Source organism: Odontomachus brunneus, unplaced genomic scaffold (assembly GCF_010583005.1).
Source record: "Odontomachus brunneus isolate Ranch 3 - 2012 unplaced genomic scaffold, Obru_v1 Obru_scaffold_072, whole genome shotgun sequence".
Taxonomy (NCBI): Eukaryota; Metazoa; Arthropoda; class Insecta; order Hymenoptera; family Formicidae; genus Odontomachus; species Odontomachus brunneus.
In genome coordinates, this window is record NW_022639522.1 from 810,887 (window position 1) to 823,682 (window position 12,796).

A 12,796-nucleotide genomic window follows, 5' to 3' on the forward strand; every position below is an offset into this window, starting at 1 on the left:
TGAACAAAGTGTTTTTATATTGCAAATGTATTTATAAGAAAATCTGTAAAAATAAATCGTGTATTTTAAACGGGGAAGCTTGTGCAATCTCCATATAGCAAAGAACAACTATTTTATTTTGATTTCCTGTAAACGTTGATGGGGTTCTTGCTGTGCTGTCACTCAAATCCTAGTATAATACGGAATAGTACAAGATATCTTATCAACTAATGCTAATTTATTTTTATCACTCGTTTAAGTCTAAGCAGTATTTTCTGACCTTCAGTCTCAACTTTTTACATACATCATTAAGGCTTCTGATTCTGCCGCTGCGAAATCCTGGATTAATGACGTCAGAGGCGAAAAAACATATACCAAAAATTCTCGACAGTCAATAGACTTAAAATTAATGTGACATACAATCTTTCTCGTTAACCTATCTTATCCTCATGATTTTGACATGTTAATTTTAAGATTATTTATTGACTGTCAAGGAATAGTTCAGAGTATTTTATAAGTATGCTGAAACGATCTAAATCGTGTTCTTTTATACGAATATTGCACGCAAGAATTTTTGGCGTGCGTTTTCTCGCTTCTGACGTCATCCAGGTTTCCACAGCAGTGGGAACAAGAACTTTGATATTCATTTCACGGAAACTATTAAAAATGCAGTTAACAAGAAAAAATCTGTAATCATCGCAGATATTCAGACGGACGTCATCGATGCAACTGGAAACTGATACGGAAACTAGGAATTTCAAATATGAAATGTGACATGTGGCTTGATAAGAGATACTATGTATTTTCACACAGATGCAGCTTCATCCTCGAGTGCGCGTATCAATTCTTTTTGTATAAAAACGCGGAAATGTAGAAACCCGTTAAACGAGCATGACGAACGGGTAGGAAAAAGCGTGCTTGATTGAAAATAACTTTTATTTTGTATACTCAAAAGAGACATATAAACTTAAATCTTAGAGTAATAGTGTCCGTTTTAAACGCGTAATTGGTGATCAATGTCGTCGGACGTTACAGGAGCTACATTTACGTATAAAAAGGGAGTCCGTGAACTGACACACACTAAACGAGGACACGTGAGAACGGTTATACAATCCAGCCGCGTGTCTGGGCTCGTGAGGGGACGAGAAGAGTACATAGGGTTATACGAGATGGAATGGTATGGAGAGCGATGAGAGGATGCGGACGATGATGACGATTTTAAGAGACACAACACACTGACACAAGACGATAAGCGATATTTTTTTTTCAGACTTTTATTTTATAATCCCATAAGTCTAAAGTAGTCTTTAAGATGTGTACGTGAATGGTCTTGCGCAATACAATGGGAATAAATTATAATACTTTGGCTACGCTTGCGGGGTCGGAACCGTGGTGTCTTTCGTTTTGCTTCTTTTTAGTTTGAGCGAGCGTTCGTAGGACCTTTTTCCGGATCAGCGGTTTACCCCATCGTGTAAAAAAGAAGAATAAAAAAAGGAAAACACAGAAGAAAGAAAGAAGACAAAAAAGGCCATCTCTTCCTACAGCGATAGGCGAAACGGTGATGCGACAAATAAACAAGTAATAAGTCAGAGGCCTATCTCTCTGCGCGGAATGACGTGTAAAGTTCGAAAGACAGCTTTGACGCGAGCGTCTTCTTAAAAATATCGCACACATTGATCGGAATGCATTGAACGGCATAAATGTTGATTGCCATATGTTTGGACTCCATCGTCTCTTTCCGCGGCAAGAAGCTTATACGACGATCTTGCCCGCGACAGAAACCCCGGAATTCATCGTCTACGCGAACGTTTCTTGCTCGAGTTCTCTCTCCCTCCCACCCTTCCTCTCTCTCATTCTCTCTCCGAAGTAGAATAATGGCAATCGGAGCGCTGGGTATACACCGACAATGTGTATTGATGCTCGCTTTGAGAGGATGAATATTTCGCGAGAAATATCTTCGCTAAGCGCTAAACCTCGTAGACAAGTTTTTACTCGAATATTTATATATATATAGGTATATATAATACTCGGAAAGGACCCGTTACAGGATCGGGGGTAGAAAAGTTACTTAGACGAACCTTACGTGTGTGTGAGAGGGGCACATGTAATTATAGTAATCATAATAACGAAAGAAATCATCAGAATCGAATTGATGACGAAAGTTACAGAAGAAAAATAATCGCGTTTAAACGAGCAAGAATGAACCGCCGGTTTATTGGGTTGCCGCCGAGACCGAGGAACAATCGCGGGAGGAGGCGATATACCGTAAGCTCCTCTCTCCTCGTTTAATCGGGCACGTCAGTCTCGCGTATCTTAAACACGTACATTTGAATCGAAAGAAGCTACCTGCACCCCGGAGGAACCAGAGGGCAATCGTCGCGGAAGTTGATGTTACGTCCGCCTGCGAAACGAGACAGAAGCCGCTTTCTCTCTCTCTCTCTCTCTCTCTTTTCTCTCTCTCTCTCTCTTCCTCCAAATCTCAGGGATTGGGGAATGATAAACGCGATTCGGGAACGCGCTTAGAAGCACTTCCTGTGGACGATGGAAGGCCCGGACTCGTCATACTCCTGCTTGGAGATCCACATCTGTTGGAAGGTGGAGAGCGAGGCGAGGATTGAGCCGCCGATCCATACGGAGTATTTCCTCTCGGGCGGCGCGATGATCTTGATCTTCATGGTAGACGGCGCTAAGGCAGTGATCTCCTTCTGCATCCTGTCGGCGATACCTGGATACATGGTGGTGCCACCGGACAAGACGGTGTTGGCGTAGAGATCCTTACGGATGTCGACGTCGCACTTCATGATCGAGTTATACGTGGTCTCATGGATACCGCAAGCTTCCATGCCCAAGAACGAGGGCTGGAAGAGAGCCTCCGGGCAACGGAATCGCTCGTTGCCGATAGTGATGACTTGGCCGTCGGGCAGCTCATAGCTCTTCTCCAAGCTGGAGGACGACGCGGCGGTGGCCATCTCCTGCTCGAAGTCCAACGCGACGTAGCAGAGCTTCTCCTTGATGTCACGGACGATCTCACGCTCGGCCGTAGTCGTGAAGGAGTATCCTCTCTCGGTGAGGATCTTCATGAGATAGTCGGTCAGATCGCGACCGGCCAAGTCCAAACGGAGAATAGCATGCGGCAGGGCGTATCCCTCATAGATCGGCACAGTGTGCGAAACACCGTCGCCGGAATCGAGCACGATACCGGTAGTACGTCCGGAGGCGTACAGCGACAGCACAGCTTGGATCGCCACGTACATGGCAGGCGTGTTGAACGTCTCGAACATGATCTGCGTCATCTTCTCGCGGTTAGCCTTGGGATTCAAGGGGGCCTCGGTGAGGAGGACCGGGTGTTCCTCGGGAGCCACTCGCAGCTCATTGTAAAACGTGTGATGCCAAATTTTCTCCATGTCGTCCCAGTTGGTAACGATACCATGCTCGATCGGGTATTTCAACGTCAGGATACCTCTCTTCGACTGGGCCTCGTCACCGACGTAAGAGTCCTTCTGCCCCATGCCGACCATGACACCCTGGTGGCGCGGCCTACCAACGATCGATGGGAAGACGGCGCGGGGAGCGTCGTCTCCGGCGAAACCGGCCTTGCACATACCGGATCCATTGTCGACTACGAGCGCGGCAACTTCCTCGTCGCACATGTTTGCTTTCTTGGTTTATCTGCAAGGATAAGACTGCTATTAGTTTCTCGTACAGGGTACAGGTGATACATCAACGGCCGCGCGCGCTGTTCTATTCCCGTCGCGTATTTGCGCAAACTATCGATAAACGATGACAAATAAGTTACAACTCCCGCTGCCGCCGTCCACCGGGCCGCAGGCAGCTCCGGGAGATGAACAGACGCGTTAATAAATAAATGCCTCATTAGCCGGTGACCGGCGCTCGCTCTTTTGAAACACACTCAAGATGGCGGCGGACGACACGTAACGCAGGCACGCGTCGCGTACCGGACGACTGAATCACGTCGAAGTGAGTCGCGCGATGAGAACGGAAAAGTGTGACCCGCGTATTCGTTGAAAGCATCGGACTAATAATCGGCGGCCCCCTGAATGACGATGACTCAACAGGGATCCCCTCTTCGGGCGGATGCGAGAGTAACGTTATCGTTAATTATCAGAACCGCACCCTGTCCCGTGTCTCGTCCCGTCCCGCCCCGCCCTTTCGCGACTGTGTGATGGCGAGAACGGCGAGCCAGCGGTCTCTCGCCTCGCCCGATGTCCCCGAGACGTTTCCGATCCAGGGTTTTCGCGAATTCGTACGCGATCCGGCGCTATGAACCAGTCGGTATAAGCACGCGATATATGCACTCCGGAGACGCGTTTCTCGAGGACGAGATCCGTATATCCGCGCTCGATGATCCCGCACGAAGCACTCGGGGAACACGACGCCCTGCGCGCACCATCCCGACACAGCCGTCACTTGAACGCACCACGACGACAACCGGTACGTGTTCGCCAACGCACTGCCTCCCGTGTCTCTTTCCTTGCTTTCCCCACTGCTCGTGATTAACGTGAGTCGAAACGCGAGTGAACGCTCCGCTATATTGTATCGGGACAATTGCGCTGACACTTTCGGAAACTTACATTTCGAGTAAAAAAGGAAGTTATATACAAGTTCTACGCAGCGACACTGCCGCACTGTCGACCGATCTAGCACCGAACACAGAGTGTAGCCGACGATCGGCTCGCGGTGTATTATATGAACAGATTCGTTGTGAACCGCGACCCCCCTACTCGGCCGTCGGCCAATAAGGGTGGGACACCCTCGACCAATCCCGGCTTTCTTTACCATATATGGAAGTACTCTGACACGGAGGGGCTTTCCGCTCGCCCCCTTCGCCCCTCGCCGAGACTATCCCAACCCCCCTCCCTCCGGCTCCCCCCCGTCATCCCGGCGCAACGCGGCGCGACGACGAGCCGGTGGGTCCCACGATACCCGGTGCGAATGCATCCGCTGAATTGACCGTCGAACTCCGCATGCAGGCCTTGCGATTAAATCGATTGCGGGGATCACGAAGAGCCTCCGTGAGCTTACGCGAATCTCTCTCTCTCTCTCGGCGATTCGCGTAAGAGAGCGACGACGGAAAGGGACAGACAAAGAGACGCGCTCGGCCAGATAGATTTCTCAGCGATTCGATATACTTCCTCCGGGCGCATTTGACCTTTCGCGACGGAAAGTCGATTGCACGGTACGATCCACGACGGTACGCCACATACGATTACTAGAGAGAAAAAAGACAGAAAAGGGGAAAAGGCCGCAATGCATAGGCAAAGATGCGTCGTAATCGCCGCGGGTTAGCAGAGGCTGACGCATCATCGCTATTAATAAGCCGTCGCGACCACCTGTCTCGGGAACCACTTGACGACGGCAACCTGCCGACCGCCTGGACGTTGCGCGGCACGCGTCTCGAGCCGGGCGAGAAAGAAAGAAGTCGCGCTTTGTTCGACTGAAGCACGAAAATAGACAACGGCGCCGCGCATTCGTTATTCAGAGCAACGCCCTGCCTCTGTCTGCCTGCTTGTCTGCCCGCTGCCTACCGCGGACGGCTGTGCCGACTAACGAAAAATGCGAAAATGCAAAACTGCCGGGCGAACCGTTCCGTTCGAGCGCGGACGTGAGAGAACGTGACGACGCGTGACAGCCGTCGCCAACGCAGGCCGGCTCGGCGCTCTTACCTGTTTTCTTCAACGACTCAGCGAACGTCGTTCACGATGAAATCGTGATTCTCGGTCGAGCGCAAGGGGCAAACGATGATGAGTACCGGGAACGGCAATCGGCCTCGGCGACGACCACCAGCGGCAACGAAACGAGCACTGTGTAGCACCGCGGACGTTGTGAGCGAGATCGTGCGGCTGGACAACCGTGAGCCGGTATCGCGCCGCCTCGCGTCACGTCACGTCGCATGGACTCGTCCGGAGGTGTGGTCGGCATACGGAGACCGCACTCCGGCCGCCACCATGGAGACCCCCCTTGCTTTCCCCGAAAAATCCGCTCGTCCCGGCCGGTTTTCGAGTCGCCCGCGCGAGGTTTCGCCGCGAGGAAGGCGCGACCGACGCCGTGGCATTTTTCCCGGCGTGCTCGCGGAAAGAGAGAAAGAGAAAAGGGGCGAAAGAGAGAGGTCGCCTGGCATTTTCCGCATGTCATTTCCTACGTGTGCCGTAGGTAGGTGTAGGTGCGCGGGGATACGCGTACCGGTCTGCGTGGTACCCCTCTAGCCGTGCAATAGACTCGTCCACCCGGCTTCCCCCACCACGCGGATTCACAGCTCTTGCCATATATGGGCATAAAACGAAAGCGACGCGGCGATTGGTCCGCCGGCCGGCTGGCGGCTAGATTCTCCAAATGCCGCTTCAAATCGTACGATACAGAGGAGAGCATAATGTCTCCTCTTGGAAGGATACACTAGCGCGTAAGGGCTCGCTCGACTAACCGTCGTCGCGGCTTGCTACCTGCCTGGCTCGCGGCTATACACGCGACGCCTATTGCCGTCGATCCATGATCACTCGCGACGGGATTTCAAGATGCCGCGGCGCGTTCGACGCCGCGAGAAGCCTTCGTTTTCGCGAACATGCGCTACTTCTCCGCGGTGTCATCAGGCGCGAGCATAATGACTTCTTTCTTTTTCCCTTATCACGCTTTTCTTATATATGCGCATAATTATTGAAGGGTCTGTTTGTTTTGCTTCTGAGCCTCGGTGCATGCTAGTGCAGTGAATCAAAGAGTCTGTTCGTTTTCGAATAACCTCTGTACTAGCGCACATTAATGCAATAAGTTGGAGTAAAAGAAAATATACTTGGCTTACTCTGATTTATTGTATCAGTGCAGAGGTTCTTCGAAAACGAACAGACCTAGAGCGTACTGTAATACTCGTTTCGCTAGTCCCTCGAAGTTCCTCGAAAATCTACCAGACTTAATGTTTGCGTCTCCGTTGATCCGTATCGCGCGTAGGACCGGACACGCCTGGGAATGATTATCGACTGGCCGTCTCGTGGCCGATAATCGCATTTCCGCCGGGTGAAAAGATCCACCGGGACACAACGGCCTGATCCGGCGAAGCGCGAAACCGCAGGCGCTCAGGACGTCTCATAAATGCGACACTGTAAAAATAGATTCAAGGGCAGAATGCAAGGGTGCGTTGCACTTTTGCCACGTCACACGGCCGACGTTCACGCTCGTGTGCCGGTAATACCGGATAATACGACTACAGACATAGCCCGCGGAGCTTAAGCGTTGCACGGCGCTCCAGACCGGCTGCTGCTACGTGGGAGAGAGGCCCGCTTCACAAAATCGATACGCTCCTTCTCGAAGCCGTCTCGTGGTCGGCGTAGCTGAGCACGTGACCGGCCACGGCGGACGCATAAAAGGACGGACGCATTCTTCCGTATTTGGAAGAAACTGCCGTAAGTGTGAGACATCGGCAGTGTGATTACCGTCGACGATGATGCCACCACGAGAATCCTTCGGGTTAGGCTAGGCTCGGTTAGATTGAGATTTTTGTAAGTCCGGTACGCGAGCGCCGATCGGATGATTCACCCGCGGCGAGTACGTGTCCCGATCGTGTTACGTTGTACGCTCGATTGTACTCGAGTCATTTAATGAACGCGTCGCTCTTTCGTCACGAAATCACGCGTAATCATCGTGCCTTGCTGATACCCGCGAATTCGGCCGTTATTGGTGACTTGGCACGACCGTGATCGGTCGACACTCACCGATCAGACGGTGTGCCTCAGAAAACGAAATAATTAGTACTGTTACGTTCGTGTCCCGCAGACCCAATGACCCGAGGTGCTCCGACCTTGTCCGCCAAATAAGGTCTCGCGCCAAGGTCTCTCGGAAGACTCGCGTAAGGCCCCTGAGAAGTCGCGCCTGTTAGTGGCCGTCTACAATGCATTAAGCAATGGAGTAAGCTTGACGTAAGAGTGGGAGTAAGAAATCCAAATAATTTATTTCCTCGTCTATATATTTCAGCTCTCCGTTACGCCGAAAATCTTTCTGTCAAATAAATACTTGCGGTGTAAAGGAGTTAGAATTTATATGCCAGTGAAATAAAATTAGTTTAATTTTATTTTAGTTTAGTTTAACTTTCGCGATTAGTTTAATTTCTTATTTCTACTCTGACTTCATACGCTAAGCTTACTCCACTGCACTGCAGACGAGCCTTTATTCCAACTTACGCTAAGCTTACTCCGCGTATTGTAGACGGCCACTTACACATCGAGTACTTATCATCGGCGCGAACGCGACCTACCTGAGTCGTGCCTAAAACCCTATCGCGATTAAAACGCGATATCAAGAGGCAATCCAGGGACACGTCATTGTCTTTCTTTTAATGGCTGCCCGAGGTGAATTAAGCCTTTCGGGGAACGTACTTGAGATCGAGTTAGCTTGAATGCCCCCGCCTGTTTCAGGATTTGACGCATCCCGGATTTGCATCGGCGATTCAGGCGGCAATTGACGTCGCGTACGAGAAGAGCCGAGCTGGCTCACAGCTGGCTGAAACGAGGAACTCGCCGAGGTGGGCGTGTGTTGTACGCAGCACCGTGCACCGGTACCGCCGTGCACGTGGCTACGTGGCTACACGTCTGGTTCCGCCGTCTGGCAGTGCCGCTGAAATCGATATGAAATGCGACAACCTGGGTTCAACGTATCCCTCCGCCTGAACATGCCGTTTTCGGGAAGGAGCTGCCGCGGAAGGACGCGTAGGATAAAGCGGGTGGCAGGCAGGAAAACGTAGTTGCCGTGAAACTTGAGCGAATCGACCAGTCGCAGTTGATGATTCTTCTCATGGTTCAAGAATAATAAGGTGCCATATTTCCCAGCCCTGAATTTCGGGACACTTCATAAGTGTGTGAAGCGGGAGGAGGGGGGTTAAACAATGCGAAAATTATTTCACAATCATTGAAAATGATGACAAATCGGTGTCCCGAATAGCACTCGAAAAAATTCGGGACAAAGAGTGAAAAATCGGGATTGTCTCGAAAAAATCGGGACGTCTAGTCACCTTAAGAATAACAGATTGTGATCAGTCGAGTTTCTTACTGCTGAGTTTTACTTTTTTATTCACGCACTTCCTGCGTGCCACGATCCTATTTAGTCGTAAATAAAGCGATCGCATACCTTGAATCAGGAAGCTGATTATACTTGGACTCTTCCTGAATGCTTTAAGTGTGCTATAATAAGCTTCCAGCAAGCTAGCGGCCGTTTTATTTTCGACTGGGTAAGCACAGAGTCTGTTTTACCGCTTGCTATCGTACACCTAATGAATTACGGAAACAAACATCAGTCCTAGACGCGATTTCGTCCGTTATCGTCGCGACAGGGTCGTCGTTGTTGACGCAATCCTCCGAGTGGCCATAAGATAAAAGTACCAATTCCCGAACACGTACTAATCCATTCTTATTATTTCGGTCTTTAAATACGAATACTTAAATGTTTAACATAGAACGTATATATCTACTCAATACTTGTATACATATTTTACGTTGAAAGCTCCAAAATATTCATATTTTAAGACCAAAACAAGAATGTCCAGGATTAGGTATACGTTCATCGGTTCTTTTATCTCAGACAATGATACTCAATCGCTATATTTAGTGGTGATTTCGTTTCGTTGTAAAATCGACAAGTCGAATCTGCGTGTCGGCGATTAATTCCGCGCTGCATTCCGATCGTATCGTTACACACCTCGCGCGACGCGACGCGGCGCGCCTGCCAAGTAATTTGCCCGAACAAATGTTTTCGTTCTGCTCTCATGGAAGATTCTTCGAGCAAACAAACGGCCGAGTTTGGATATTAATGAACGGCGACATTCGTATCGCGTGTATGTCCCACGGAGAGAAAAATCGCTCGCAGAATCGATCGATCGGCGGTATCCCTTCGCCCGTGGAACATGACACATTCGCGCGGATTACTCATTGTCAACCCCAACCAAGTAACGTCACGTCACGTCATGCGAGTGGAACGTTACGCTGAGCTAGCAGTCCTCTCTCCCCCTCTCTCTTTCTCTCCTCCTCTCTCCCGCGTCTAAAGAATCCGTCACAAAACGCGACGCTAATATCGGCCGTTTAAGAATCGCAGAAGCGGTCCGTTGACTAACGTTTCCTCCTAATTAGCTTAACGAGCCGTATCGGGGATCGCGGATGAAGATGGTACATTAGTTTCCGATACCGTGACTTGTACTTTAGATACCCCGGTCGATTTATCGATCTAAACTGTTATCTCAAGTACGTGGCGAGCGATGTGCCGACGTGTCGGCGCGATCTACGCGCTCGAAGGAGATTTAGAATGACGTTGGGTGCTCGGGATGCGGCCTTGCTTACTCGGTTCTAACCCAGAACAGCTAAGACAACCGGCAAAACGAATGCGTTCGCGTACGTACACGTTGCCATTCGCGTTCTTGACTCTCTTTCCAGAGGCCGCGATCAACGGGTCCTCGCGCGAAAGAGTCAAGGATTTGAAACGCGGTCACGGCTCGGCACGGCCGAACCGTCGTCGCCGAGATCTATGTATGGCCGGTGTATAGCCAAAAACGACCATCCTCCGTGTAGAACTGCATCGGCGTCAATCGCACGCGAGTACACGTCGAGTCTTTTGTCGAGTCGCCTTCACGGATAAACGCGCGCGATAAGACGCGCGCTGCGCAAACACGACGTCTGCGCCGCGATATTACGCGCGAATTTGCGTCCACGTCGAGATTAGGCCAAGTGCGGCGTCCTCGATGCATACGGCGATAAAGTAGGACAGGTGTATCTCCTAGGAACCGACGGTGCATAGAAAGGCGGATAGTTCTCTACTCGCGTTCCCGAGACGCAACTGTAACTACAACGTTTAGTCGCGGTTTAATCTCGACGCCAGTGTAATCGCTACCGATGTGTCGGGTCTGTTCTTTCCAGCTGAACCGCGTTGCACTCCCTTCCTTTGTAATGAAATAAGTATATTATCGAGCAGTATATTATCTGAGTATTGTCTGGGGAGACGGCGCAAACTTTTAAACGATCTAAAAGATGTCTAACATGTAAGATGTTTTGAAAGTTAGGTCATATCAACTTATTACGAGTGATAAGCTAATAAGTAACAGTTAAGTCATACGCCTATCTTCGTTTCTTCTTCGAAATAAACAAAAATAGATGTATGTCTTAACTGTTAGTTACCATTCGGTTGATACAACCGAATTTGAGAGATATTTAATATTTTAAGCTTGATCTACAATGTTTTTTGTTTCCTGTTTTTTTATTTTATCTCTTTCTGATTTAAACTTTAAGTTTTAAGTCAGAAAAAGATATAGAGCAAGAAACAGGAAGCAAAGAGTACATTGTAGATTAAGGTTTAGAGGTTTGTGCTGCCCGAATATGAACAAGTGCGGCGTTACTGTCTAAAAAGAAACATCCACTGCCATTTCGCAATGACAATTGTTAACGCGGTTTTATTTATTTCAGAGAACGCTGGAGAAGGAAACTCAAAGTCTCGGGCTGCGCGAAAATGAGTCATCGCCGAGTCGCCTCGACTGTGCGATCGAAAGCGCCATGAAACACAAGACCATTCGATACCACTGACATTCTCCACGGCTGTTTTGTCTCCAAGAAGATTACGGAATAGCAGAGAGCTCGCAACGGATAATACGAGAAATAATTATAGCTTCCGATTCCATTCAATGTATCGCCGTTACCGGTCGAGACAATGTGTTGAATGAAACTGCAGGCAAAGCCTGCTGCTGCTGTTGAGTGAATGGCTGGGACATGGCGAGCATACAGTTTCGTGCATGCCTCTCGTAGAAAGATGTTTGTCGCGTCGCGTCGCCCGTCGGCGACGGGTGGGACGAGACGGCAAAAAAGAAGATGCGAAAAGGGGCCGAGCGTAACGTGAGATCGCCCCCGATGGCTTCTCGATAACTTTCGCTAAATTGTCCCTTTAGCAATTATTTGCACGGGTGAATTAGCCGCGAATGGAGCGTTCTTAGCGCGCAGACGTGCTGCTCTCCGTGAATTTTTCCCGTGCGATTCCCACGCTCATAATCAGAATACGCGAGCTGGAAATCAGATCTCGCAAATCTAGATCCGTATCATTCACTTCCAAGTGACGGTTTTGTTCATTACTCTCTTACAATCGAAATCTGCTTGACGACTGTGAAAACTGTTACGACAACGCTTCCACACTGAGAAACGAATATTTGAAAACTCTCATTTGTGGAACGTAGAGTCAATTACTGTGAAATAAAAAGTCCTTTTCTGTAAGATAGAGATTTTCCCTGCGAGTGAATTTTATATTCTATGAATGAATGTTCACGTATCCTTTTCTCAGTTTTAATAATTGAAAGTCAGTTTTTAGTAATTAAAAGTGTAATTAAAAGGGTCTTCAATGGCAAATGCAAGTTTGCACGTACAGCTTGACGATACCTTCGTGCTTTGATTCGCACGGATCATGTAGGTTCCCGAGTGCGTTGCACTTTTGACAGCGAGAGAATTCGACGCGGATACCCCGGAATCGCGTGCCGAGTCGAAGAAAATGGAATGGCAGGCGCCAGTCTCGATGCGTGTAACGTGCCGAAATCGCGGATATATATATTTTACACACGAGCTCGTGTGTATGTGTAGAGATCTTCGCCTGAAATCGCCTCTCGCCCAGCGCCTTCGAGGTACTTGTTCGCAGGTGTTCGTTGCAGGAGTCCACTAAATCACCGTCTAGCATGTTCCCCAGCTCGTCCGCTCATCCGATAAGTTCGATATGTAATCATGACTGCTTCTCATCTCTCAACGAACGGCTGCTCTCTCCTTGAGATGTACGAAAAAGTGGATTGGTACGGTTTAGATAG

At 49.4% G+C, this 12,796-nt stretch overlaps 1 protein-coding gene and 1 long non-coding RNA gene across 3 annotated transcripts; one reads left to right on the forward strand and one right to left on the reverse strand.

Moving 5' to 3' along the window:
- Positions 1–897: 897 nt before the first annotated feature.
- On the reverse strand, positions 898–5,861 carry LOC116847022 (actin-5C). Of its 2 annotated transcripts, none has more exons than XM_032821577.1 (2): positions 4,572–4,734; positions 898–3,648 (listed from the first exon to the last, which is right to left on the reverse strand). In XM_032821577.1, the coding sequence occupies exon 2, from the start codon at positions 3,627–3,629 to the stop codon at positions 2,499–2,501; it is 1,131 nt and encodes a 376-aa protein (XP_032677468.1). In that variant the 5' UTR covers positions 3,630–3,648; positions 4,572–4,734; the 3' UTR covers positions 898–2,498. The 2 variants fall into 2 exon arrangements, with proteins under 2 accessions (XP_032677468.1, XP_032677467.1); XM_032821576.1 differs by lacking the exon at positions 4,572–4,734 and adding an exon at positions 5,664–5,861 and having other exon boundaries at positions 1,236–3,648.
- Positions 5,862–6,573: 712 nt separating this feature from the next.
- LOC116847024 lies at positions 6,574–12,460 on the forward strand. Its single transcript, XR_004378640.1, has 3 exons — positions 6,574–7,388; positions 8,397–8,791; positions 11,424–12,460. It is a non-coding gene; the product is annotated as an uncharacterized LOC116847024 (long non-coding RNA).
- The last annotated feature ends 336 nt before the right edge of the window (positions 12,461–12,796 follow it).